The sequence below is a fragment of the Pogoniulus pusillus genome, chromosome 2 (genome assembly GCF_015220805.1).
Source record: "Pogoniulus pusillus isolate bPogPus1 chromosome 2, bPogPus1.pri, whole genome shotgun sequence".
Lineage (NCBI taxonomy): Eukaryota > Metazoa > Chordata > Aves > Piciformes > Lybiidae > Pogoniulus > Pogoniulus pusillus.
Window position 1 is genome coordinate 4,963,146 of NC_087265.1, and position 23,260 is coordinate 4,986,405.

The 23,260-nt window shown below is 49.5% G+C and overlaps 1 protein-coding gene across 2 annotated transcripts in view; it reads left to right on the forward strand.

The window, feature by feature from the left end:
- The window catches only part of KIF5C (kinesin family member 5C), a 122,796-nt gene that overhangs the window by 86,637 nt on the left and 12,899 nt on the right, over positions 1 to 23,260 (forward strand). For both annotated transcript variants that reach the window (XM_064154799.1, XM_064154792.1), the window contains exons 14-24: positions 5 to 211; positions 2,398 to 2,544; positions 6,803 to 6,991; positions 8,945 to 9,062; positions 10,106 to 10,182; positions 12,246 to 12,355; positions 13,163 to 13,264; positions 15,028 to 15,088; positions 15,708 to 15,779; positions 16,331 to 16,435; positions 22,871 to 23,087. In XM_064154799.1, coding sequence (XP_064010869.1) covers positions 5 to 211; positions 2,398 to 2,544; positions 6,803 to 6,991; positions 8,945 to 9,062; positions 10,106 to 10,182; positions 12,246 to 12,355; positions 13,163 to 13,264; positions 15,028 to 15,088; positions 15,708 to 15,779; positions 16,331 to 16,435; positions 22,871 to 23,087 — 1,405 coding nt within the window. The remainder of the gene's footprint in view (positions 1 to 4; positions 212 to 2,397; positions 2,545 to 6,802; positions 6,992 to 8,944; positions 9,063 to 10,105; positions 10,183 to 12,245; positions 12,356 to 13,162; positions 13,265 to 15,027; positions 15,089 to 15,707; positions 15,780 to 16,330; positions 16,436 to 22,870; positions 23,088 to 23,260) is intronic.

The following is a 23,260-nucleotide window of genomic DNA, read 5'->3' on the forward strand; positions in this document are numbered from 1 at the left end:
CCAGCTTCTGGCCTCCACTAGGAGAGATTATGAGAAGATTCAGGAGGAGCTGACTCGGCTTCAGATTGAGAACGAAGCAGCTAAAGATGAAGTGAAAGAAGTCCTTCAAGCCCTTGAAGAATTAGCTGTCAATTATGACCAGAAGTCCCAAGAAGTGGAAGACAAAACAAGGGCCAACGAGCAGCTGGCTGATGAGCTGGCACAGAAGAGTGTAAGAGGAAGGGGTTTATAGTGGTGGTTGTCTCCTCACTAGACCTTGCCAGGCTGGATGGGTGGGCAGAGGCCAATGGGATGAGATTGAACAAGGCTAAGGGCAGGGTTCTGCACTTTGGCCACAACAACCCCAAGCAACACTACAGGCTGGGGACAGAGTGGCTGAGAGCAGCCAGGCAGAGAGGGACCTAGGGATACTGGTAGAGAGGAGCTGAAGATGAAGCAGCAGTGTGCCCAGGTGGGCAGCAGAGCCACTGGCATCCTGGGCTGGTTCAGGAGCAGTGTGGGCAGCAGGACAAGGGAGGTTCTTCTGCCCCTGGGCTCAGCATTGCTCAGGCCACCCCTTGAGTACTGTGTCCAGTTCTGGGCTCCTCAATTCAAGAGAGATGTTGAAGTACTGCAGTGTGTCCACAGGAGGGCGACAAAGCTGTTGAGGGGCCTGGAGCACAGCCCTGTGAGGAGAGGCTGAGGGAGCTGGGGGTGTGCAGCCTGCAGCAGAGGAGGCTCAGGGCAGAGCTCATTGCTGTCTGCAGCTACCTGAAGGGAGGCTGTAGCCAGGTGGGGTTGGTCTCTTCTGCCAGGCAAGCAGCAACAGAAGAAGGGGACAGAGTCTCAAGTTGTGCCAGGGGAGATCTAGGCTGGATGTTAGGAGGAAGTTGTTGTCAGAGAGAGTGATTGGCATTGGAATGGGCTGCCCAGGGAGGTGGTGGAGTCTCTGTGGCTGGAGGTGTTGAAGCCAAGCCTGGCTGGGGCACTTAGTGCCATGGGCTGGTTGATAGGACAGGGCTGGTTGATAGGTTTGACTGGATGATCCTGGAGGTCTCTTCCAATCTGGGTGATTCTGTGATGCTAAACTCTGCACCTCCCCTAAGGACTTGCACAGGGGTTCCCAGATAGCTTCTAGCTTGCCTCATTTCAGGAATTGTTCAGACACTGCAGCCAAGGCTCTTGTTAAGTAGTTTAAAACCTGGAGCTGCAGGGAAGCTGTTAAAGATCCACATTTGCCAGTGCTGCCCTTTCTTCCATCTCAATTAAATGATGACAGGAAGGCAATTCAAGAACTGCTCTAAGGAAGCTGATGGCAGATTGTGGCTCTCTTACAGGCTCTTGCAGCACAGTGGCAATGGAAGTGGGTGTGAGACCTGGCCAGCCTGTGCTGTGGTTATTTACAACCTGTGTCATGCCAGGAAAGCTGTGAAAAGCTGCTTCGTGCAAATTGCAGTGTTTTGTCTTTGGGCTCTGTGCTGTGGAGCAGGGATCTTAGAGAGAAGCAGGGCATCTCCTGGCAGGCCAGGCTGAGAGAGTTGGGCTTGTTCAGTCTGGAGAAGAAAAGGCTCCAGAGAGACCTTCTGGTGGCTTTTCAGTGCTTGAAGGGACTGATCAGATAGCTGAGGACAGGCTTTTGAGCAGGGCCTGTTGTGCCAGGACAAGGAGTGATGGTTTGAACTGAAAGAGGGAGATTCAGATTAGATAGAAGGATAGTTGGGTTATGCTGAGGGTGTAGAGACCCTGGCCCAGGTAACCCAGAGTGGTGGTAGATGCACTGTGCCTGGAACCATTCCAGCTCAGGTTGTCTGGGGCTCTGAGCAACTTGATTCAGTTGAAGATGTCCCTGCTGAGTGCAGGGGGTTGGAGTAAATGACCTTTAAAGGTCCTTTCCAACCTAAACCATTCAATAATTCTATGATGTCAAGGAAGGAATCAGAATAAAACCAAACAAAAACCGCTCAGCTTTTTCTGCTGATGTGTATTGATCTTAAGGATCTGATCTGAGAAAGATGATGATTGTCTAACTAAATACATCCCTGTTCCTTAATTCATTACACAAGCTGAGGAAGCTGTCATGAACAGGACTGCTTTTCATGGCAGGCTTCATTATCCTCCTCACTAAAACAGATTACTGTGTAAAAAAATTGAATTTTATATCCTCCTCTACCTGCTTCTGTGATTAACCTTCTTTGACATGCATTATGCAAATCAGATTCTTCCTGGATTTGCTACCTTTCATAGATCTAAAGTAGCCTTGTTAGCAAGTGAGTTGTGAAAGTGGATTATGGCAAGGTGGAATTGTACTTGGCAGGACACTGGAAAATAGGAGACAGTGCCATGTAGCCCACGTGTCACAGCAAACCTGATGCCCATGCTGTGAAGGGAAGGGTAACTGTGGCTTTTCTACCTTTTCAGAGTGCCCTGACAGTGACCCAGAGGGAGCTGGGCCAGTTGCAGGAGCTCAGTAACCACCAGAAGAAGAGAGCTACTGAAATCTTGAACTTGCTGCTGAAGGACCTGGGAGAGATCGGAGGAATCATTGGCACTAACGATGTGAAGACAGTAAGTTGGCTGCCTTGCTTTCTTGCCCTCCTCCTCCCCACCAGGTCCTTTTGGTTGGAAGAGACCTGTAAGGTCATTGAGTCCAATGCACTGCCAGGGCACTGCTACACTGAAGCCTCCAGCACCTCCTCTCTATAGCTTCAAACCTCTCCAGGAATGGGGACTCCACCACTGCCCTGAGCAGCTTGGGCTAACAATTTCCAGCCCTTCTGGGGAACAAATTGTTCCTCACACCCAAACTAAACTTCCCCTGGTGCAACTTGAGGCTGTTGCCTCTTGTCCTGTCACTTCACAGGCTCACAGGATGTCAAGGGTTTGGAAAGGATCCAAAGAGATCATCATCATAGAATCATCATAGAATCAACCAGGAGTCCAACCCCCCTGCCACAGCAGGACCATACAATCTAGTTCAGGTCACACAGGAACACAGCCAGACAGGCCTTGAAAGGCTCCAGAGAAGGAGACCCCACAGCCTCTCTGGGCAGCCTGTGCCAGTGCTCTGGGACCCTTCCAGTCAAGAAATTCCCCCTTGTGTTGAGGTGAAACCTCCTGTGCTGCAGCTTCCATCCATTACTCCTTGTCCTATCCCAGGGAGCAGTGAGCAGAGCCTATCCCCACCCTGACCCTCAGCCCTCAGATATCTTTAAACATTGATTAAATCCCCTCTCAGTCTTCTCTTCTCCAGACTAAACAGCCCCAGGTCCCTCAGCCTCTCCTCATCAGGCAGTGCTCCACTCCCCTCATCATCCTTGCAGCCTACTTGTTCCTTGGAAGAAGAGGCTGATCCCCATCTGGCTCCATCCTGATTTTGTGGAGTTGTAGAGAGCCAGAAAGTCTCCTTTCAGCTTTGTTTTCTCCAGACTGAAAACTTGTAGCTCTCTCAGCTGCTCCTCACAAGCTGCTCTAGAGCCTTCACCAACTTTATTGCCCTTCTCTAGACAAGCTCCAGCCCCTCAGTATCCTTCCTGGAGTGAATGGCCCAAAACTGGACCCAGCATTGACAGTGTGGCCTCACCAGTGCCTGGTACAGGAGGATGATCCATGCCCAGGTCCTGCTGACCACACTGTTGCTGATCCAAGTGAGGATGCTCATGCCCTTAGCCTCAAACTATTGACTCCTGATATTTCTGAGGCTTATTTTTGTCTTGCTGCTTATAAAATGCCTCCTTGTGAAATGTGTGTGCCACAGGAGCCCTCCTCCCAGGACACTGCCATTCAAATCCTGGCTGGGGCATGCAATAAACCACTGAGGAGCATTTTGTCTGGTTCAGAGATGGTTGATGTCTGTGCACACAATCACCACTTTCATTCCCAGCTCAGTGTTTGGAGCCAGACTGATGCAGCCCATCTGTGTGTGGCTGCTTCTATTAATGGGAGGGGGACTCAAAATGAGACTGAAGTTGGTTGAGCTGGCAGAAACCTTGGTATCTGAAAATGCCTGGAGATGGTGCCAGTTTTGACCAGCTGTGCTTTGAAATGTAGCCTTCTGTTTGACTCTGGGCTTTCCAGATATGGAAGAGGAGAGAGCTGCTCTGTCAATGCTTCTCCTGGTGCAGATGATCAAAATGCTAAGAGAAGATATTTCTGTAGGCATTGCTAAACAGCAGATCTCTGATGCAAACCTCTCATGGCCTGGCCAGTCTTAATCACAGAATCACAGAACTTCAGAGGTTGGAAGAAATCAAATCCAATCCTTCTACCAATGCAGGATCCCCTAGGGTAGGTCACACAGGAATGCATCCAGGAGGGTTTGGAAAGTCTGCAGAGAAGGAGACTCCACAGCCTCTCTGGGCAGCCTGCTCCAGGGCTCTGGCACCCTCACTGGAAGAAGTTTCTCCTCATGCTGAGCTGCAACCTTCTCTGGTCCAGTTTGCAGCTGTTGCTCCTTGGCTCATTGCTGGTGACCGCTGAAAAGAGCTTGGCCCCAGGCACTTGACCCCCACCCCTCAGATATTTGTACACATCTCCTCTCAGCCTTCTCTTCTCCAGCCTAAACAGCCCCAGGACTCTCAGTCTCTCTCCATAGGGGAGATGCTCAAGTGCCCCACTCATCCTCGTGGCTCTCTGTTGGACTCTCTCCAGCAGGTCCCTGTCTCGCCTGATCTGGGGAGCCCAAATCTGGACACACTATTCCAGATGTGGTCTCAGCAAGGCAGAGCTGAGGGGGAAAAGAACCTCCCTACCCCTGCTGGCCACACTTTCCCCAATGCCCCCCAGGCTGCCACTGGCTCTCTTGGCCCCAAGGGCACACTGCTGGCCCATGCAGGACTTGCTGCCCAGCAGCACTCTAAGATCTTTCTCCAGAGAGCTGCTTTCCAGCAGGGCAGCTCCAACCTGTACTGCTGCCTGTTGTGATTCCTCCCTAGATGCAGGAGCCTGCACTTGTCCTTGTTGAACTTCATGTGGTTTGCCTTCACCCAGCACTCAGCCTGCCCAGATCTCACTGGATGGCAGCAGAGCCTGGGGGCTGTCAGCCCCCATACCATCTTCTCTGTCCATAAGATAAGAAATCCATCTGGATACTACATTCATGTCCAAGCTGTATGTAGACTCCATGCAGTGCTTTCTTTTTTACTGCTTTTAGTCCACTTCTTAGGGTGTGAGCAGTGAACTTCTCTGAACATTCAAAGTGGGTATGTGTGGCTGGAATGTTTTGAGTTGGCTCCAAGAGGTGTTGACGTCCTGCTAGAGTCTCCTGCTTGGATTAAGAGATGCTGCAGCCCAGGCTGACTGCAGAGGACACCATCCCTGTTGCCCGAGGTGGTTATGCAGATGCCAGGAGCACTAGACCAGATGTTAGATGCTACAGCAACCTCTGGTGGCCGTTGTGAAAGGACCTGGAAGAGGAAGTCTTTGTGACAAGGAAAGCAGAAGCTGAGGGAGACGAATTTTTATAGTAACTAAGATGTCAGCATTTTAGAGGGCAGCTGTCAGAATAAATAAGGACAGATTGAGAAGCTGTTAAGAGAACCATTTGAAGCTTGCTGGCAATTAGCATCCTCTCAAAGTGGGTCTAATTTCAGACTGAAGTTTGGAAGCAGTTGCATTTTAAACTGTTGGGAGAAGGCAAAGGCCAAATTACCTTTCCCTTGGTGGTGCTGGGAAGAAGGCAAAAAGCAGATGAAGTTGCTCCAGGGCAACCTTCACAGCTCCTTTGTGGGTTACCTGAGTGGAGCAGTTGAAGAGAAAGACAGAGAACCAAAAGGCACCACATTAAGCCAGGGATGGAAACCATGTGTCAATAAAATACTAACCTTTAGGGACAAGAGAGATTGCTTTTCTCTTGCCAGGTGAGATTTCCAGAGCCATGGCTGGCTGCTGTGAGGATGGCTGCTTCTCATTTTCATAGAATCATAGAATGGTTTAGGTTGGAAGGGACCTCAAAACTCATCCAGTTCCAACCCCTTGCCATAAGCAGGGACACCTCCAACAAGAACAGGTTGCTCAAGGCCTCATCCAACCTGGCCTTGAACACCTTCAGGGAGGTGTTCAGCAGCCACAGCAGCCACAACCTCCCTGAGCAACCTGTGCCAGTGTTTCACCACCTTCACTGCAAAGAACAACTTCCTAACATCTAGTTTAAATCTTCCTTCTGCCAGTTTAAACTCATTCCTTCTCCTCCTGCCATTACAAGACATTGTCAATAGTCCCTCCCCAGCCTTCCCATAGGCCCCCTCAGATACTGGAAGGCCACTCCAAGGTCTACTGGAAGCCTTCTCTTCTCCAGACTGCAGAGCCCCAACTCTCTCAGCCTGTCTTCATAGCAGAGCTGCTGCAGTCCTCTGAGCATCTTGGTGGCCTCCTCTGGACTCATTCTAACAGTTCCATGTCCTTCTTGTGTTTGGGGCTCCAGAACTGCACCCAGGACTGCAGGTGGGGTCTGAGGAGAGCAGAGCCAAGGGGCAGAATCCCCTCCCTTGCCCTGCTGCCCACACTGCTCTTGCTGCAGCCCAGCACAGGGTTGTGTCTGGGCTGCACTTCCCATGATGGTGGGCTTGAATATTTCAGATGTTGAACCTCTAAACTGACAAAGCATACTGAGCACAAGCCTTAATTTCTGACTTTTGAAGCTTATCAGTGAAGATTGTCCAAGACCAGAGTGGTAGAACATGTTTAAAGATGCCCCCAAGGTCTATGAGTCCTCCTTGAGGGCTGCTGTGCTTTCACAGAAACTTCCCAGCTCTGGACAAGAGTTTCACAGCAGGAAGCTTGCTTACCTGTACCACACCTTCAAGATTGCAATCTCCTGTGTGTTTAGTTAGCAGATGTGAACGGGGTGATTGAGGAGGAGTTCACCATGGCAAGGCTTTACATCAGCAAGATGAAGTCCGAGGTGAAGTCTCTGGTGAACCGCAGCAAGCAGCTGGAGAGTGCCCAGATAGACTCCAACAGGAAGATGAACGCCAGCGAGAGGGAGCTCGCTGCTTGCCAGCTCCTCATTTCACAGGTAGGCTTGCTCCTTCCTTGTCCCTTTGCTTGCTTTCTGGGCTTCCTTCCTCACAAAATGTGTCAGCCAAGAGCAAGAAACCAGACCTGAGGAAGGGGAATAGTTTTTCTCTTGTCTCCTTGATTGGGTTTGCTCTCTTCTGTTCCTCCCCTCGGTGTTTTTCAGCACGTTCTGTAGCAACATCATGTGCTGCTGAAGATCTCCAAATGTCTTCCATGGTCCAATACTGAAAACCCTCCTTGGAGTGATTTTCTCACGACTCTTACTTTGTACCTTCATTTCAAAAGCAACCTGAGAAAGGAAGTGGTGACTGTATTGGTTCATTAGCAAAACATTTGGAGAGGCTCCCCATATCTGAGCTGTTAGTTTGCTACCAAGAGAACTGAGCAGCCAATAAAAAAGAATGCATTATGGAGGAAATGACTGCATGAGACAGAAGCCCAGATGGCAGGAGATCTTCACAGTGGGTGGCAGTTAGAAGCAGTGATGCTTACTGCAGCCTGCTGCAGAAGGGGCTGCCTGCTCTGACATGCTCAGCTGCTTTGAAGTGGACCATGTGAAGGGGAGAAATCGATACAGTTGACTGCGTTTCAATTGCTACCTGTTAGTCTAAGAAAACCTTGGAGCAAGGAGAGCCTCTTGCCCTGCAGCAGGATGTCTTTATTAACTTCTGCTTAATAAAGCTGTAGCTGGAAGCTACAGGGAGAATGGAGGCATAGAATGGTTTGTGTTGGAAGTGATTTCAGAGGTCAACTAAGGGTTTTAGAGATCACCTAGGATTACAAAGATCATCTAGTTCCAAACCCCTTGCTATTACCAAGGACACCTTCCACAAGAGCAGGTTGCTCAAAGTCCCAACCAGTCTGGCCTGGAATGTTTCTGGGGTGGGGCCACCCACAGCCTCCCTGGGCAACCTGTTCCAGTATCTTGCCACCCTCACTGTAAAGAATTCCCTCCTAATCTCCAGGCTTTCAGTTTGAAGCTGTTACCCCTCATCCTATTTCTACCTCCCTGATAAATGTCCCTCCCCATTCTTCTTGTCAGCCCTTTTAAGCACTGAAAGGCCACCAGAAGGTCTCCCTAGAGCCTTCCCTTCTCCAAGCTGAACAGCCCAAACTTTCCCAGCCTGTCCTCACAACACAGAAGTTGCAGCCCTCAGATCATTGTTGTAGCCTCCTCTGGACCCACTGAAGCAAGTCTGTGTCTCTGCTGTGCTGAGGATCCCATAGCTGAACACGTTCCTGCAGATATTTGCTCCCCCAAAGGCTTCAGTGTGCTGCCCAAAGCAGGCACCTTGGTCATGTCCCCTTGTCTGAACTGTTTTACTTCCTACTAAAGATTACTCTTCTCTAAGTCTGATCCTCATAGTAGCACCAGCCCAAGTGCCACAACCCTTCTCTGCTAAAGTGAGCTTTAAGAACAGTGAACCACAAACCTTTGGTGACCTTATTAAGAGGATGTAATAATTCCCAGGCTGCATCTTAATTTTATCCCCAAGTTAGAAAATGTTCATTCAGTGTTTGATGTTTTCACTACAGCCTTCACTATTTTCTGTTTAAACACAAGCCCTACTAATTCAGAGAGGTGTAAGCAAGAAACACATCCTCAGGGTGGCTGGGGAAAGTCAGTCTGAGCTTCTGCAGGTTGGAACATCCAGGAAGCCACCTCAGAAACCTGGTTTTAGAAAGCTCCTGCAGTTTATCACCAAATGATGAGCTTCCAATGATGTTTTAGAATGACTGCCTCTGCTGTTCTCTCTGTCTTGGGCTACCAAGTGTGACCTTTAAAAACAGCCACCTGTTTGGATCTGTTGGCTCCTCCTCAGGTCCTTTGCTGTATTTTCTCCTAGTGATCAGCTCAGGACGCAGAGAGCTTTCTATGTTTGCTCCTCTGAATTCCTAGATAACAAGCTGAGGTTCTCACAGCTGTTTGCTATTCCCTTTGTCTTTAAAGCACGAAGCAAAGATCAAGTCCCTTACAGACTACATGCAAAACATGGAGCAGAAGAGAAGGCAGCTGGAGGAGTCACAGGACTCTCTCAACGAAGAACTCGCCAAGCTGCGTGCTCAAGGTACCCACTGGAGTCTTGTGATCACTGTTTCTTTTGACCAGCTCTACCTTAGGAAAGGCAGAGTGGGCTGTTGGTAGGGAGGCTCTACAGAGGGACTTGCATAGATTGGATCCATGGGGCAATGGTAATGGGATGAGCTTTAAAAAGGCCAAATGCCAGGTCCTGCACTTGAGTCACAACAACCCCAAGCAATGCTACAGGCTTGGGGCAGCGTGGCTGGAAACTGCCTGGCAGAAAGGGACCTGAGGGTTATAATAGACAAACAATTCAATACAAGGCAGCAGTGTGCCCAGGTGGCCAAGAAAGCCAATGGCATCCTGGCTAGGTTTAGAAATGCTGTATCCTGCAGGAGCAAGGAGGTGATTGTCCCCTTGGACTCTGCTCCAGTGAGGCCACATCTTGAGTGCACACTGCAGTTTTGGGCATCTCATTACAAGGAGGATGTGGAGGTGCTGGAGCCAGTGCAGAGGAAGGAAGGAAGCTGGGGAAGGGCCTGGTTAATAAATCTTTTAAGGAGTGATGGAAGAAGCTAGGGCTGGTTAGTGTGAAACAGAGAAGGCTGAGGAGAGACCTGATTGCTGTCTACAGCTACCTGAAAGGAACTTGTGGAGAGGTTGGTGCTGGTCTCTTCTCACAGGTAATTAGTCATAGAACAAGAGGCAATGGCCTGAAGCTGTGACTGGGTGGATTTATACTGGACATTAGGAAATGTTTTTTCCCAGCAAGAGTGGTCAAGTGCTGGAATGGGCTGCCCAGGGGACAAGGAGTGTTTTGATAAGAAAGGTTATAAGCAGCCAAGGGAAGAAGTGCTGAGTGGGCTGAAAACCATGTGGCCTGTTAGTTAGAGGAGAAGGGGGTTTGGTCAGTATGGTCACAGCTTGGCTGCTGCAAACCACAGCTGCTTCTGCCCCTCCAAAGCTGTGTGCCCTGATCCCTCTGCCCCCTGCAAAAAGAGGAACTGGTGGGGTTTTTTTTTGAATGGCTGGGTGTAGCAGGTCCTGGAACTGTGTGGCTAATTCTCAGTTGTCTCCAACTTCCAACAGAAAAAATGCATGAAGTCAGTTTCAAGGATAAGGAGAAGGAGCATCTGACCCGGCTTCAGGACGCCGAGGAGATGAAGGTAGCGTGGCTGCAATTTTAGAAGGCATTTCCCAGTGAGATCCTTCATCAGGAGAGTGTAGTTTTGCCTTCCTGTGTGCCTTTAGAAAACCCTTCCAGCCTCTGTCAGCATTTCCAGCCTCTGTTAGAACCCCTGACCTCGTGTGACTGAGCGACCTCTGCTCAATATGAAACCAGAGAACTCCCAGTGTTGAGGCTGTTGACCAGATGATGGGAAAAAACAGTGAGTTAGAGTCTGGACACCTGAGGTGAGCATCTCTTCTGAGACCAGCATGTAAGCTGAGCCTGTTTCAAAGAGTAGAGATGTTCAGTGGACTGTGTTGGATCATCTGGAGATGCCAGGGTCCCTCAAAACAAAGAGAGATCAAACTTAAGTCTTGCATCCATAGGTGAGAACAGCCTCATGTATAATGGTTGTGAAATGCTCTTGATTCACAGTATCACAGTATCATCAGGGTTGGAAGAGACCTCACAGATCATCAAGTCCAACCCTTTACCACAGAGCTCAAGGCCAGACCATGGCACCAAGTGCCACGTCCAACCTTGCCTTGAAGTGCCCCAGGGACGGCGACTCCACCACCTCCCCGGGCAGCCCATTCACCTCTGTTACTCTCTCCTTTTTCATGGCTCTTGATTCACCTCATTTTTACTCTCTTCTTTGCTTTTTTTTTTGCCAGGGGAACTCTGCTGAAAGTCATTTTGCTAGGTAGTGAATTGATTGCTGGGCTTAATGTCATTTAGGCACTAAAAAATGTGCTCATTTCCCAAATTACTGTGCAAAAATGCTGGCTATTTGCTACAAAAAAACCCCAAACTAATAATGAAATAAAAACCTGTTTTCTGTTGTTTCCCTCTTCCTTTGGAATGCAAAGGAATGGCAGGCAATAAAGTGTGAGTTGTGTTCCTGGTGGGCTTGTAAATTGCAGAGAAGGAGAAATAAGATTTTACAAGGATAGTGGGAGAGGTTTGTCAGCTTCAGAACTTTTCCCTCCAGATATTTTTCCACTTTGGAACTTTTACATCCATTATTAAAGCAGTTGAAGAGTTACTCTGGAGCTCCCATGACAAGAGGGATGTGGAGATGTCCAGAGCAGGGCCAGGAGGATGCTCAGAGGGCTGCAGTAGCTCTGCTGTGAGCACAGACTGAAAGAGTTGGGGCTGTGCAGGCTGCAGAAGAGGAGGCTCCCAGGTGACCTTCTTGTGGCCTTCCAGGATCTGAAGTGGGCTACAAAAAAGCTGAGGAAGGACTTTTTAGGCTGTCAGGGAGTGACAGGAGTGGGGAGAATGGAGCAAAGCTGAAGGTGGGGAGAGTCCGGCTGGATGTGAGGAGGAAATTGTTGAGCATGAGTGGTGAGAGCCTGGACTGGGTTGCCCAGGGAGGTGGTTGAGGCCCCATGGCTGGAGGTGTTTCAGGCCAGGCTGGATGAGGCTGTGGGCAGCCTGCTTTAGGGTAGCGTGTCCCTGGGCATGGCAGGGGGGTTGGAACTGGATGATCCTTGTGGTCCCTTCCAACCCTGACTGATTCTGTGATTCTGTGATTCTATGGTTCTATACCCCTCACACTTGGAAGGACCAAATCTTTTATTAGCAAGCTGAAGAGACACAGTGAGTTTTTCTTATTAATTGGGCTGTGTCTAATCCTAGAATTTAAATAACAGGGTTGTGGATAAGCAATTCTCAGAGAGCAGAGGGAGGAGGTTCAATTTCTGTCCCAGGGAGAGCTGCACACATATTTTCTTGGTGAATAAAGAGGTGAAAACTAACAGAGGCTTGGTAAGACCAGTGTCATTCTTGGCACTTGATATGCTAAGAGCCTGGCTTTCACATGCAGTGTTTTGTGCAGGAGGATGAGCAGAAATTGATGTACCTCTGTTGTTAAAAGCTGACTGAATGAAGGGCTTGGATGAGTAGCAGCAGTTTTGTAATTGGAGGTTGCTGAATTAACCTGCTTTGATAAACCTCACTCCCCTCCAGACAGCTGGGCTGGTGGCACTGACAGGTAAGAACTGACTGTGCCTTACTTGAGCTCTCTTCATGCATGGCTCTGCTTTTTGTGCTCTGCAGAAAGCACTGGAGCAGCAGATGGAGAGTCACAGGGAAGCCCATCAGAAGCAGCTGTCCAGGCTGAGGGATGAGATTGAAGAGAAGCAGAAAATAATCGATGAAATCAGAGAGTATGTTCACTCCCTTCATCACTTTCCTTTGCTCCTGGCCTGTTCTGTGCTGCTGAAGGGATGTTTTGGGGTTGGTTTTGTTACTTTTAATTGATGCTTCTGCATTTTGGTGTCTTACAGAAAGCAGTGTCCTTGCAGGCAGCAGCCAGCCCTCTAATTATTTTGCATGGTGGATTAGAGGGCATAGTCTTCTCTTGTGAAGCTTTAACAAGGCCATAAAATTAGAGAGGAAAAGAGATTTATGTTACACCTGCAGGACAGTAGATAAGAGAAGCTTGCAGATTTTAGAAGATAAAGATTTTGAGGGCCATTTCCAGCACCAAGACGCTGTTGGAGAGTCTGGGAGAGTCAAATGTGTCCTGTTTTCATGCCTTAATATTTCTTCTTGGCACAGCAGTTTAACTCTGTTAGTCAGATACCCCAGCACTTGAAGAACAGAATTCTATGCTCCTGTACTCCTCTTTGTGTCAGCATCTATAAAATCTAGGCAAGCCTGATTCTTCCATCAGATTTATTGTGAGGCCAAAGACTAACCACAGGGAAAACGAGAAACATGGGAAAGTGGGAGAGAAAGACTGCAAGAACAGTTTGTGTCCTTTAAGAGAAAGGAAGCAAGACACTGAGTTTAATCCTCTGCTGCTTAGAAATACTTCAGATTCTTTATGCTCAATTTCTTTCAGGGTTTTTCAGTAGGGAGTTAAAGCTTCACTACCTCTTCTCTAACCCCCTTTTCTATAGGGAGATTTGCCCACCCTCGTTAATGGAGTTCAGCACTGAGCTGTACTGACATTTTCTTTCTCCTTCTAGCATGAACCAGAAGCTGCAACTGGAGCAAGAGAAACTGAGTGCTGATTATGATAAATTAAAAATTGAGGACCAGGAAAGAGAAATGAAACTGGAAAAGCTCATGTAAGTCAACAGTTTTATCACCTGGTGTCCAACAAGAGAGCATCTCTTAATGTCTCCACAGGAAGCGTGCTGATGAGAAGGATTAATGAGCTGATCAGAGGAATAAATGTGGATATTCACACTGAAATAGCATTTCAGTAGCCAAGCCAGTGTGCAGCACCCATTGCCAGTTACTCCATTACCTTTCACTCATAGGTTTTTCAGTAGTGGGTTTGATACTTGCCCAGGCCTCCTTATTTTAGAGCTCTGATTATATGAACTCCTGCACCTGAGCAAGGCCTTTGACACTGTCCCACACCACATCCTGGTCTCCAAGCTGGTGACACAGGGGTTTGATGGGTGGACCACAAGGTGGATGAAGAACTGATTTGATGGCTGCACCCAAAGAGTGGCTGTCAACTGCCTCCATGGCCACGTGGAGACAAGTGACAAGCAGAGCCCCTCAGGGATCAGTTCTGGGACCAGTCTTGTTCAACATCTTTGTGGATGCCATGGACAGAGGCACTGAGTGCAGCCTCAGCAGGTTTGCTGACCACACCAAGCTGTGTGGTGCAGCAGACAGGCTGGAGGGCAGGGTTCCATCTAGAGGGACCTGGACAGGCTGCAGAGGTGGGCACAAGCCAACCTCATGAGCTTCAACAAGATCAAGTGCAAGGTCCTGCAGCTGGGTCGAGGCAATGCCAAGCATAAATCCAGGCTGGGCAGTGAGTGGCTGGAGGGCAGCCCTGAGGAGAGGGACCTGGGGGTGCTGGTGGAAGAGAAGTTCAATATGAGCCAGCAGTGTGCACTTGCAGCCTGGAGGCCAACCGGAGCCTGGGCTGCAGCAGAAGTGTGGACAGCAGGGCCAGGGAGGTGATTCTCTCCCTCTACTCTGCTCTGGTCAGACCCCACCTGGAATACTGCATCCAGTTCTGGAGCCCCTGGGACAAGAGGGCTGTGGAGATGCTGGAGTGTGTCCAGAGCAGGGCCAGGAGGATGCTCAGAGGGCTGCAGCAGCTCTGCTGTGAGCACAGACTGAAAGAGTTTGAGCTGTGCAGGCTGGAGAAGAGGAGGCTCCCAGGGGACCTCATTGTGGCCTTCCAGGATCTGAAGTGGGCTACAAAAAAGCTGGGGAGGGACTTTTTAGGCTGTCAGGGAGTGACAGGACTGGGAGGAATGGAGCAAAGCTGGGGTGGGGAGATTTAGCCTGGCTGTGAGGAGGAAATTGTTGAGCATGAGAGTGGTGAGAGGCTGGAATGGGTTGCCCAGGGAGGTGGTTGAGGCCCCATGGCTGGAGGTGTTTGAGGCCAGGCTGGCTGAGGCTGTGTGCAGCCTGCTCTAGGGTAGGATGTCCCTGGGCATGGCAGGGGGGTTGGAACTGGCTGATCCTTGTGGTCCCTTCCAACCCTGACTGATTCTGTGATCCTAACTATCACAGCAAGTGCTAACCTCTCTTATTTCTTAATTCACTGCAAAAACAAACAAAGAATTTGGGGAGGTTAGGTATTCTGGTTTCTTTTCTGAGTTTTTGAAGTAATAAATCAGACATCTGAGTAAAAGCCTTTCCTGGAAATTAGAGAGAATAAAAAATTGAGTATGGGCACCAAAAAACACTAAAGCAAACTGCAGATCTGGGACAGGCAAAAGCATAATTACAGATGCAAGGAGATGCACAATTTGCTTGCATCTGCAGATGTTCTACTCAAACTCAATGTTCATTGATTCTCTTCTGTTTCATGTGACTTCAGCATTTTGATTGGTGTTTGATGTTGTGATCTTTCCAGACTGCTTAATGATAAAAGGGAGCAAGCAAGAGAAGACCTTAAGGGGCTGGAGGAAACAGTGGTATGTCTTAATTACACCTCACTCAGCTTTTTTCTCCTCTGTGTCTTATGGCAGGGGGGATTGGGACTGGATGATCTTTTAAGATCCCTTCCAACCCAAATCAGTCTGTAATTACCAAACCTTTGCATCTGTGCCTAAGGAAGGGACCAATTTCACAGAACCCTTGAGGCTGGAAAAGACCTCTGACTGGATGAGGCACTTAGTGCCGTGGTCTAGTTGACTGGATAGGGCTGGGTGCTAGGTTGGAGTGGATGAGCTTGGAGGTCTCTTCCAACCTGGCTGATTCTATGATGATGATGATCATCATCATCCCTGGAGGCTACAAGAAAGCTGGGGAGGGACCTTTCAGAATGTCAGGTAGTATCAGGAGGTGGGGGGAATGGAACAGAGGTAGAAATGGGTAGATTGAGACTGGATGTTAGGAAGAAGTTCAGCATGAGGGTGGTGAGAGCCTGGAGGGGGTTGCCCAAGGAGGTGGTGGAAGCCTCATCCCTGGAGGTGTTTAAGGCCAGGCTGAATGAGGCTCTTGACAGCCTGATCTAGTGTCATTATCAACTCCAGTCTGAGCAGAACTTTTACACCCCAGTGTCTGCTGTGTCTGACTGCTTTTGTCTTACAGGCAAGAGAACTTCAGACTCTTCACAACCTGCGCAAGCTGTTTGTCCAGGATCTTACCACCCGCGTTAAGAAAGTAAGATGAGAGCCTTTTAACCCCAGATAGTCTCTTTTTTGCTGTCTTCTTGGGATTTGCTGGGAGCCTTTAGTTGTTAGAAAATGGGGTATTGTCTTTTTCAGTAGCACTGAGTAGTGAGATTAAAACTGTAGTGATGCTTATTGGCTTTTCTTTGGCCCTGATTTGATAAGGACAGGTCTTGCTGGTTAAATGGAATGAGCCAACCCACTTGTGTTGTCTTACAGAATTCTCCAAGATGCTATTAATGGCTACCAGAAATGATTCATTACAACTTGCACTGACTTAAGACTACCCTGAATTGACTCAAATCTATGATTTTCCTGTTAAGAGTCCCCCCTCCTCCAAATTGTCCAGTAAGAATAGTTGGGGTTCTTTTGTGCAGTGAGGAATGTGGCTTTTAAGTAGCAAATGGACAAGTAAAATAAATTCTCTTTAATTTGGGACTCTGGAAGACTTTTCTGCCTTTGGGAAGCTTAAATGCACAAAAGACCTGAGCTTGCTCCTGAGGTTCTGCCTGGCTTTGCTGAATGCTGCATTTCTTTGTTCAGAGTGTTGAACTTGACAGCGATGATGGTGGTGGAAGTGCTGCGCAGAAGCAGAAAATTTCCTTTCTTGAGAACAACCTGGAACAGCTTACAAAGGTTCACAAACAGGTATGGACTCTGCCTCCTTCCTTTCCTCCTTCTCTTCTTCCCTGGAGCAAGGCCACAGCAATGCCGGGAGGGCTGGAAGGGCTCTGCTGTGAGGCCAGGCTGAGAGTTGGGCTTGTTCAGCCTGGAGAAGAGAAGGCTCCAGGGGACCTTCTGATGGCCTCTCAGTGCTTGAAGGGGCAGATCAGAAAGCTGGGAACAGAGTTTTGAGTTGTGACTGGACAAGGAGTGATGCTTTGAACCAACAGAGGGAGTTTTAGATTAGATGTTAAGGAAGAAATTCTTCACCACGAGGGTAGTGAGGCACTGGCCCAGTTGCTCACAGAGGCTGTGGATACCCCATCCATGGAACTGTGTAAAGCCAGATTGGACAGGCTTTGGAACAACCTGGTCTAGTGGAAGGTGTCCCTGCTCATGGTACAGGGCAGGGATGGAATGGGATGGGGCAGGGCTGGAACCAAGCCAAACTACTCTATGAAAAAGAATCACAGAATGTTAAAGAGTCTGGAAGGGAGCTCCAGAGATCGTCCAGTCCAACCCCCCTGCCAAGGCAGGATCCCCTAGGGTAGTCTGCACAGGAATGCATCCAGGCAGGTTTTAAGTCTCCAGAGAAGGAGTCTCCACAATCTCTCTGGGCAATCTGTTCAGTGCTTTGTCACCCTCACTGTAGAGCAGTTTCTCTTCATGTTGTTGAGGGAGAAACCTTCTATGTTCAAGCTTGTATCCATTGCTTCTTGTCTTATTGCTGTGCACCACCCAAAAGAGATTGGCTCCCTCCACTTGACACTCACCCTCAGATATTTATGGAGATTGATTTCCTCCTTTCCTTCATCCTTAAGAAAAAAAGACATAACTGCAGAGGGGCTTGGACTAGATGGCCTCTGGAGGTCCCTTCCAACCCAAACCAGTCTGTGATTCTATGAAAAGGCTAATTTTGGCTAAGATGTACTGCCTGGAGAAATGGTGCCCATAGTTCTCAACTGAAATCCTTGGCATGAGGAGTTGGTGTCAGAGCTGCTCTCACCACTGCTTGTTTGAAAGGGCTAGTTAGTATTTTTCTCTGAAAATAGGTTCTAGCAGTTGTGCAGCACTGTTTGTCACTCACTTGGTGCAGTGCACAAACCCCAGATAGAAGTGGGCTTTATTACCTCATGTGCTGGATTCTAGGGGCACTGAGCATTCCCAGTTTTCACTCCTGGCCTAAAGCTGCTTAGTGGTGCCCTTGGAGGTGACTTGAGTGGAGTCAACAAGCAGAGTAGGAAGAGGAAGTGGAAGTAGAATCATAGAATCAACCAGGTTGGAAGAGAGCTCCAAGCTCATCCAGTCCAACCTAGCACCCAGCCCTGGCCAATCAACCAGACCATGGCACTAAGTGCCCCAGCCATAGAATCATAGAATCAAGCAGGTTGAAACAGACCTCCAAGCTCATGCAGTCCAGCCCTGTCCAATCAACTCCAACCAGGGAGGTATTCAGAAAACACTTTTCTTTCTTCCTTCCCAATTTCTCCATGCACAGCTCTTTAGAATCCTTATACTCTTGTGGCACAGTAAGTGGGGTCAGGCCAGACTCTGCCAGCTCATTGTCTCACACGTAATGGTTCCAGCCAACATCCTCACTTCTGTCAGGCATCCCTTTACTGTTGCATCACACTGTCCTCCAGCAACTCAAACTGTCTCTGTGCCAGTTTCTCCCTTTGGACTTTCTAGAAGTAGAAGTAGAGTTTTTCCATGCAGCTTAAGGGCTGATACCATCCTGGGATGCTGAGGTTGCTTATTTCTGGGTACATCCTTCTCTATCCCCTCTGTCTTTCATGGAATTGCCACTTCCTTTGGAATTCTGCTGTTCAGAGACTTAAGAGCTACAGAGAGCCCTTCTAGGTAGTTGCTATGCAAACAGGGTATGTGTAGCATGCAAATGTTTTGGTATACATCAAGGAAAGAGCCTTACCCTCTGCTTACTGGAGGTGTGTGTATATATCCACGGCCTGTGTACATCACTAGGTAGAAGCTCCTGAGATAAAATTAGAAGGGTCTGGAGAACAAGTCTTAGGAGGAATGGTTGAGGGAACTGGGATCATTTAGTCTGGAGGAGACTGAGGGGAAACCTCATTACAGCTCCCTAAAAGGAGGTTGGAGTGGGGCTTGGTCTCTGCTCCCTAGTATCAGGTGGTAGGACAAGAGGAAACAGCCTCAAGTTGCACCAGGGGAGGTTTAGGTTGGACACAAGGAACAATTTCTTTCCTGCAGGAGTGGTCAGGCATTGGAGCAGGCTGCCCAGGGAGGTAGTGGAGTCACCTGAAGGTGCTCAAGAGCTGTGTGGCTGTAGCACTGTGGGACATGGTTTGATGTCCACGGTGGTGTTGGGTTGAAGGTTGGACTGGGTTGGTCGTAAAGGTCTTTTCCAACTCAAACAATTGTACAACTCTGTGATTGTTTCACCCAGCCTCAGTGTTTGTGAGGTGTGTCCTAGGCATGCAGCACAAAATCCCTTCTGATTTCATTTGTCAGCAGTGACATAACATTGTGCAGCTTCCTGCAGCTGTCACTGGTGAGGCACAGAGCCCTCTGAGATCTGCTTGCTGTATGCCTGGGGAGTGCCAGAGCAGCGAGCGGTGCCGGACCGTGACCAGCAGCCGCTCAGGACCAGTGCTTTATGGTTCCCAAGGAACAGATGGTTTAGAGACCTACTTTCTAAATGTGGAAATTGGGACACACTGGGAGTGGTTTTCTTTTTCTTGGTTTGCCTTTTCAGCACTCAGTTGACACATCTGCTGGGGGGGCTGGGGTGTGGATTTTCATAGCTCTCACAGAAACATGCAGGTTGGCAAAACCCCTCACGACCACCAAGTCCAACCTAGAACCCTGCTCTGCAAGATTCGCCTTAAACCATAGCCCTAAGCACCACTTCTAAACAACATCCAGGGTGGGTGACTCCACCTCCTCCCTGGGCAGCCCATTCCAGTCCCTGACCACTCTCTCCATGAAAAACTTTTTCCTTATGTCCAATCCAAACCTCCCCAGCCTCAGCTTGAGGCCATTCCCCTTTGTTCTGTCTCCAGCTATGTGTGAGAAGAGCCCAGCAGCAGCCTCTCCACAATGTCCCTTCAGGTAGTTGTAGACAGCAATGAGGTCATCCCTCAGCCTCCTCTTCCTCAAACTAACCATCCTCAGCTCCCTCAGTTGCTCATCATAAGATTTATTCTGTAGGCTCTAAAGGGCTCTCATTATCATAGAATCAGGCAGGTTGGAAGAGACCTCCAAGCTCATCCACTCCAACCTAGCACCCAGCCCTGGCCAATCAACCAGACCATGGCACTAAGTGCCTCATCCAGGCTTGGCTTGAATACCTCCATTGATGAGGACCCCACCACCTCCCTGGGCAGCCCATTCCAATGCCAATCACTCTCTCTGCCAAAAACTCCCTCCTAACATCCAGCCTAGACCTGCCCTGGCACAGCTTCAGACTGTGTCCCCTTCTTCTGTTGCTGCTTGCCTGGCAGAAGAGCCCAACCCCAGCTGGCTACAGCCTGCCATTTACTCAAAACCAGCTGGGATTCCACATCTCATAAAGACACTGAGAGGGGCAAAATGGCACTGGGCATGACTTGACTCTGATATCATCCTGCTCTTATTTCATATCATAACTGCTCTGGGGAGGAAAGGTCAAACACTTGCAGAAAACCAAACCAAAACACAATCTGACACTTTTTTTTTTAAGCTTTGTCTTTTTCCTCTGCCCCCAAGCCTGAACTAGCAGGTGTAAAACATTCTGATTGTCAAATGATGTGTGAATGTCAGTGCATGCTGTTGCTCTACTGTATTGTAAGTTTGGTAGTTAAACCATTTTCCTGTCTCCCCTCCAGAAATGGGAGGATCAGTCCTTTGGAACAGTTTTCTGTTGACTTCTCCTAGTGGCATCATCTGTCCAGTAGTTGTACTGGATTCTCTGACTGGTTACATCAGGATTTTATTTATCAAAACCTCAGTCTTCTCCAGGGGCTGCTGTTGCATGTTCAGTTAAATGTTCTTCTGGTTGTTGCTAGAGAGTGCTCAGGCTCATATTTAATTGAGGAAGTGCATGGATTCAGAGGTGCAGAGGATCATCAGAGAATCATAGAATCAGACAGGTTGGAAGAGACTTCCAAGTTCATTCAGTCCAACCTAGCACCCAGCCCTAGACAATCAACCAGACCATGGCACTAAGTGCCCCATCCAGTCTGTTTCTGAACCTCTCCAGGGATGGTGACTCCACCACCTCCCTGGGTAGCCCATTCCAATGCCAATCACTCTCTCTGACAACAACTTCCTAACAACATCCAGCCTAGACCTCCCCTGACACAGCTTGGGACTGTGTCCCCTTCTTCTGTTGCTGCTTGCCTGGCAGCAGAGCCCAACCCCACCTGGCTACAGCCTCCCTTCAGGCAGTTGTATACAGCAATGAGCTCTGCCCTGAGCCTCCTCTGCTGCAGGCTGCACACCCCCAGCTCCCTCAGCCTCTCCTCACAGGGCTGTGCTCCAGGCCCCTCACCAGCTTTGTCGCCCTCCTGTGGACACATTGCAGTACTTCAACATCTCTCTTGAATGGAGGAGCCCAGAACTGGACACAGCACTCAAGCTGTGGCCTGAGCAATGTTGAGCACAGGGGCAGAATAATCTCCCTTGTCCTACTGGCCACACTGCTCCTGAGCCAGGCCAGGATGCCATTGGCTCTCTTGGGCACCTGGGCACACTGCATAGCTTCACATAGCTGCACATCCATAGCTCCAGGGGCCTGCAAATGATTTCAGGGTTCCAGTTTTCCCATACATGCTCAGCAGTGCAGAATTTAAATGGAGGTGTGTAGCTTGTGGTGTTCCCCAGGAGCCAGGGCTGGACCTGGTCTCGTTCAACATCTTCATCAGCAACCTGGGTGAAAGGACAGAGTGGCCCCTCAGCCAGTTTGCTGATGGTACCAAAGTGGGAGGGGTGGCTGATACCCTGCCAGGCTGTGCTGCCATCCAGTGTGACCTAGACAGGTTGCAGAGTTTGGTGTAGGGGAACCTCATGAAGTTCACCAAGAGTGAATGTAGGGTCCTGCTCCAGGGCAGGAACAACCTCCTGCACCAGTGCAGCTGAGCAGGTGACCTTCTGGAGAGCAGTTCCCTGGAGAAGAAGCAGAAGGACAACTGCCAACAAGCACAAACTGGGACTCAGGAACAAGGAGAAACTTTGGTGTGAGGGTGCTGGAGGCCTGGAGCAGGCTGCCTAGAGAGGTTGTGGAGTCTCCTTCTCCGGAGAACTTCCAAACCCAGCTGGGCATTGTGCTGCTGGGCAAGCTGCTGTGGGTGCCCTGCTTTAGCAGGGGGGTTGGTCTGGATGATCCTCAGAGGTCTCTTCCAACCCCTTCCATGCTGGGTTTTTGGGATTCCATGATATGCTTCAGAGGAAACAAGTAGGTGAGCATGCCATAAGCACTGGAGATGACCACTATTCAGTGTTACCCCACGTTGCCTGCAAGATGTATTTAACCATTACTGTTGGGAAATTAAGAGGGGATCACAGATCTATGAAATATTTCTTGAGGGGTTGGACACAGTGAACTTGAGAGGTCCTTTCCAACTCCTACCATTCCAGGATGCTGTGCAGTGCTGGACATTCCTGCATTCTGGAGAACTGCAGAGGTTCTGCTGCAGCTGCTCTTACAGCCTAGAAAAGCAGCTATGGTGGCAACCCTGGCTGTGTTTAATGGTCATTTGGATGTGGTGCTTGGGGATGTGGTTTTGGATGAACCTTGTGCAGTAGGAATATGGGTTGGACTTGGTGATCCTGAGGGGCATTTCCAAGCTGAATGTTTCTGTGATTCTGTGCCTCAGAGTGCTGATCACAGGATGTTAGGGCTTGGAAGGGACCTCTGGAGATCTTGGAGTCCAACTCCCCTGCCATTCCCCCCCCAAGGAATCTAGTGCAGGTCACACAGGAACACATCCAGATGGGTCTTGAAATGCTCCAGAGAAGACTCTACAACCTCTCTGGGCAGCCTGTTGCAGTGCTCTGTGACCCTTACGGTCAAGAAGTTCTTCCTCATGTTGAAGTGGAACCTCCTGTGCTGTAGTTTCCATCCATTGCCCCTTGTGCTGTCACAGGGCACAAGTGAGCAGAGCCTGTCCCTGTCCCTTCCTACCTGCCCCCCAGCCCTCAGATATTTATAGACACGGATCAGATCCCCTCTCAGTCTTCTCTTCCCCAGACGAAGCAGCCCCAGGGCTGCTTTCCTCACCAGACAGTGCTCCACTCTCTTCAGCATCCTTGCAGCCCTCTGTTGGGCTCTCCCAAGCAGATCCCTGTCCCTCTTGAAGTGGAGGAGCAGGCTTTGTCCTGGAGGCCTCCCCCTTCAGGCTGGAAGCGCGCTGGAGGGAAGGACGTTTCTGACTGTCCCTTTCTGCCCTTGCCTCCCTGCAGCTGGTACGTGATAATGCAGATCTTCGTTGTGAGCTTCCTAAGCTGGAGAAACGACTTCGAGCTACGGCAGAGAGAGTTAAGGCCCTGGAGAGTGCACTGAAGGAGGCCAAGGAGAACGCCATGCGGGACCGCAAGCGCTACCAGCAGGAGGTGGATCGCATTAAGGAGGCTGTGAGAGCCAAAAACATGGCACGGAGAGCACACTCTGCTCAAATCGGTGAGGACATGGAGCTAAAGGCTTGGGGGTTGCTCACACACTCCATGGCTGGGCTGTTTGCTCGTGTGTGAGCAGGGCCAGCTCGGAAAGCAGCGGCGCAGGGCAGACAGCAGGGGCTGCTTCTCCTCTGCTGCACTGCAATCTTCAAAGGCTTCTGCCCCACCTAAAGTTTA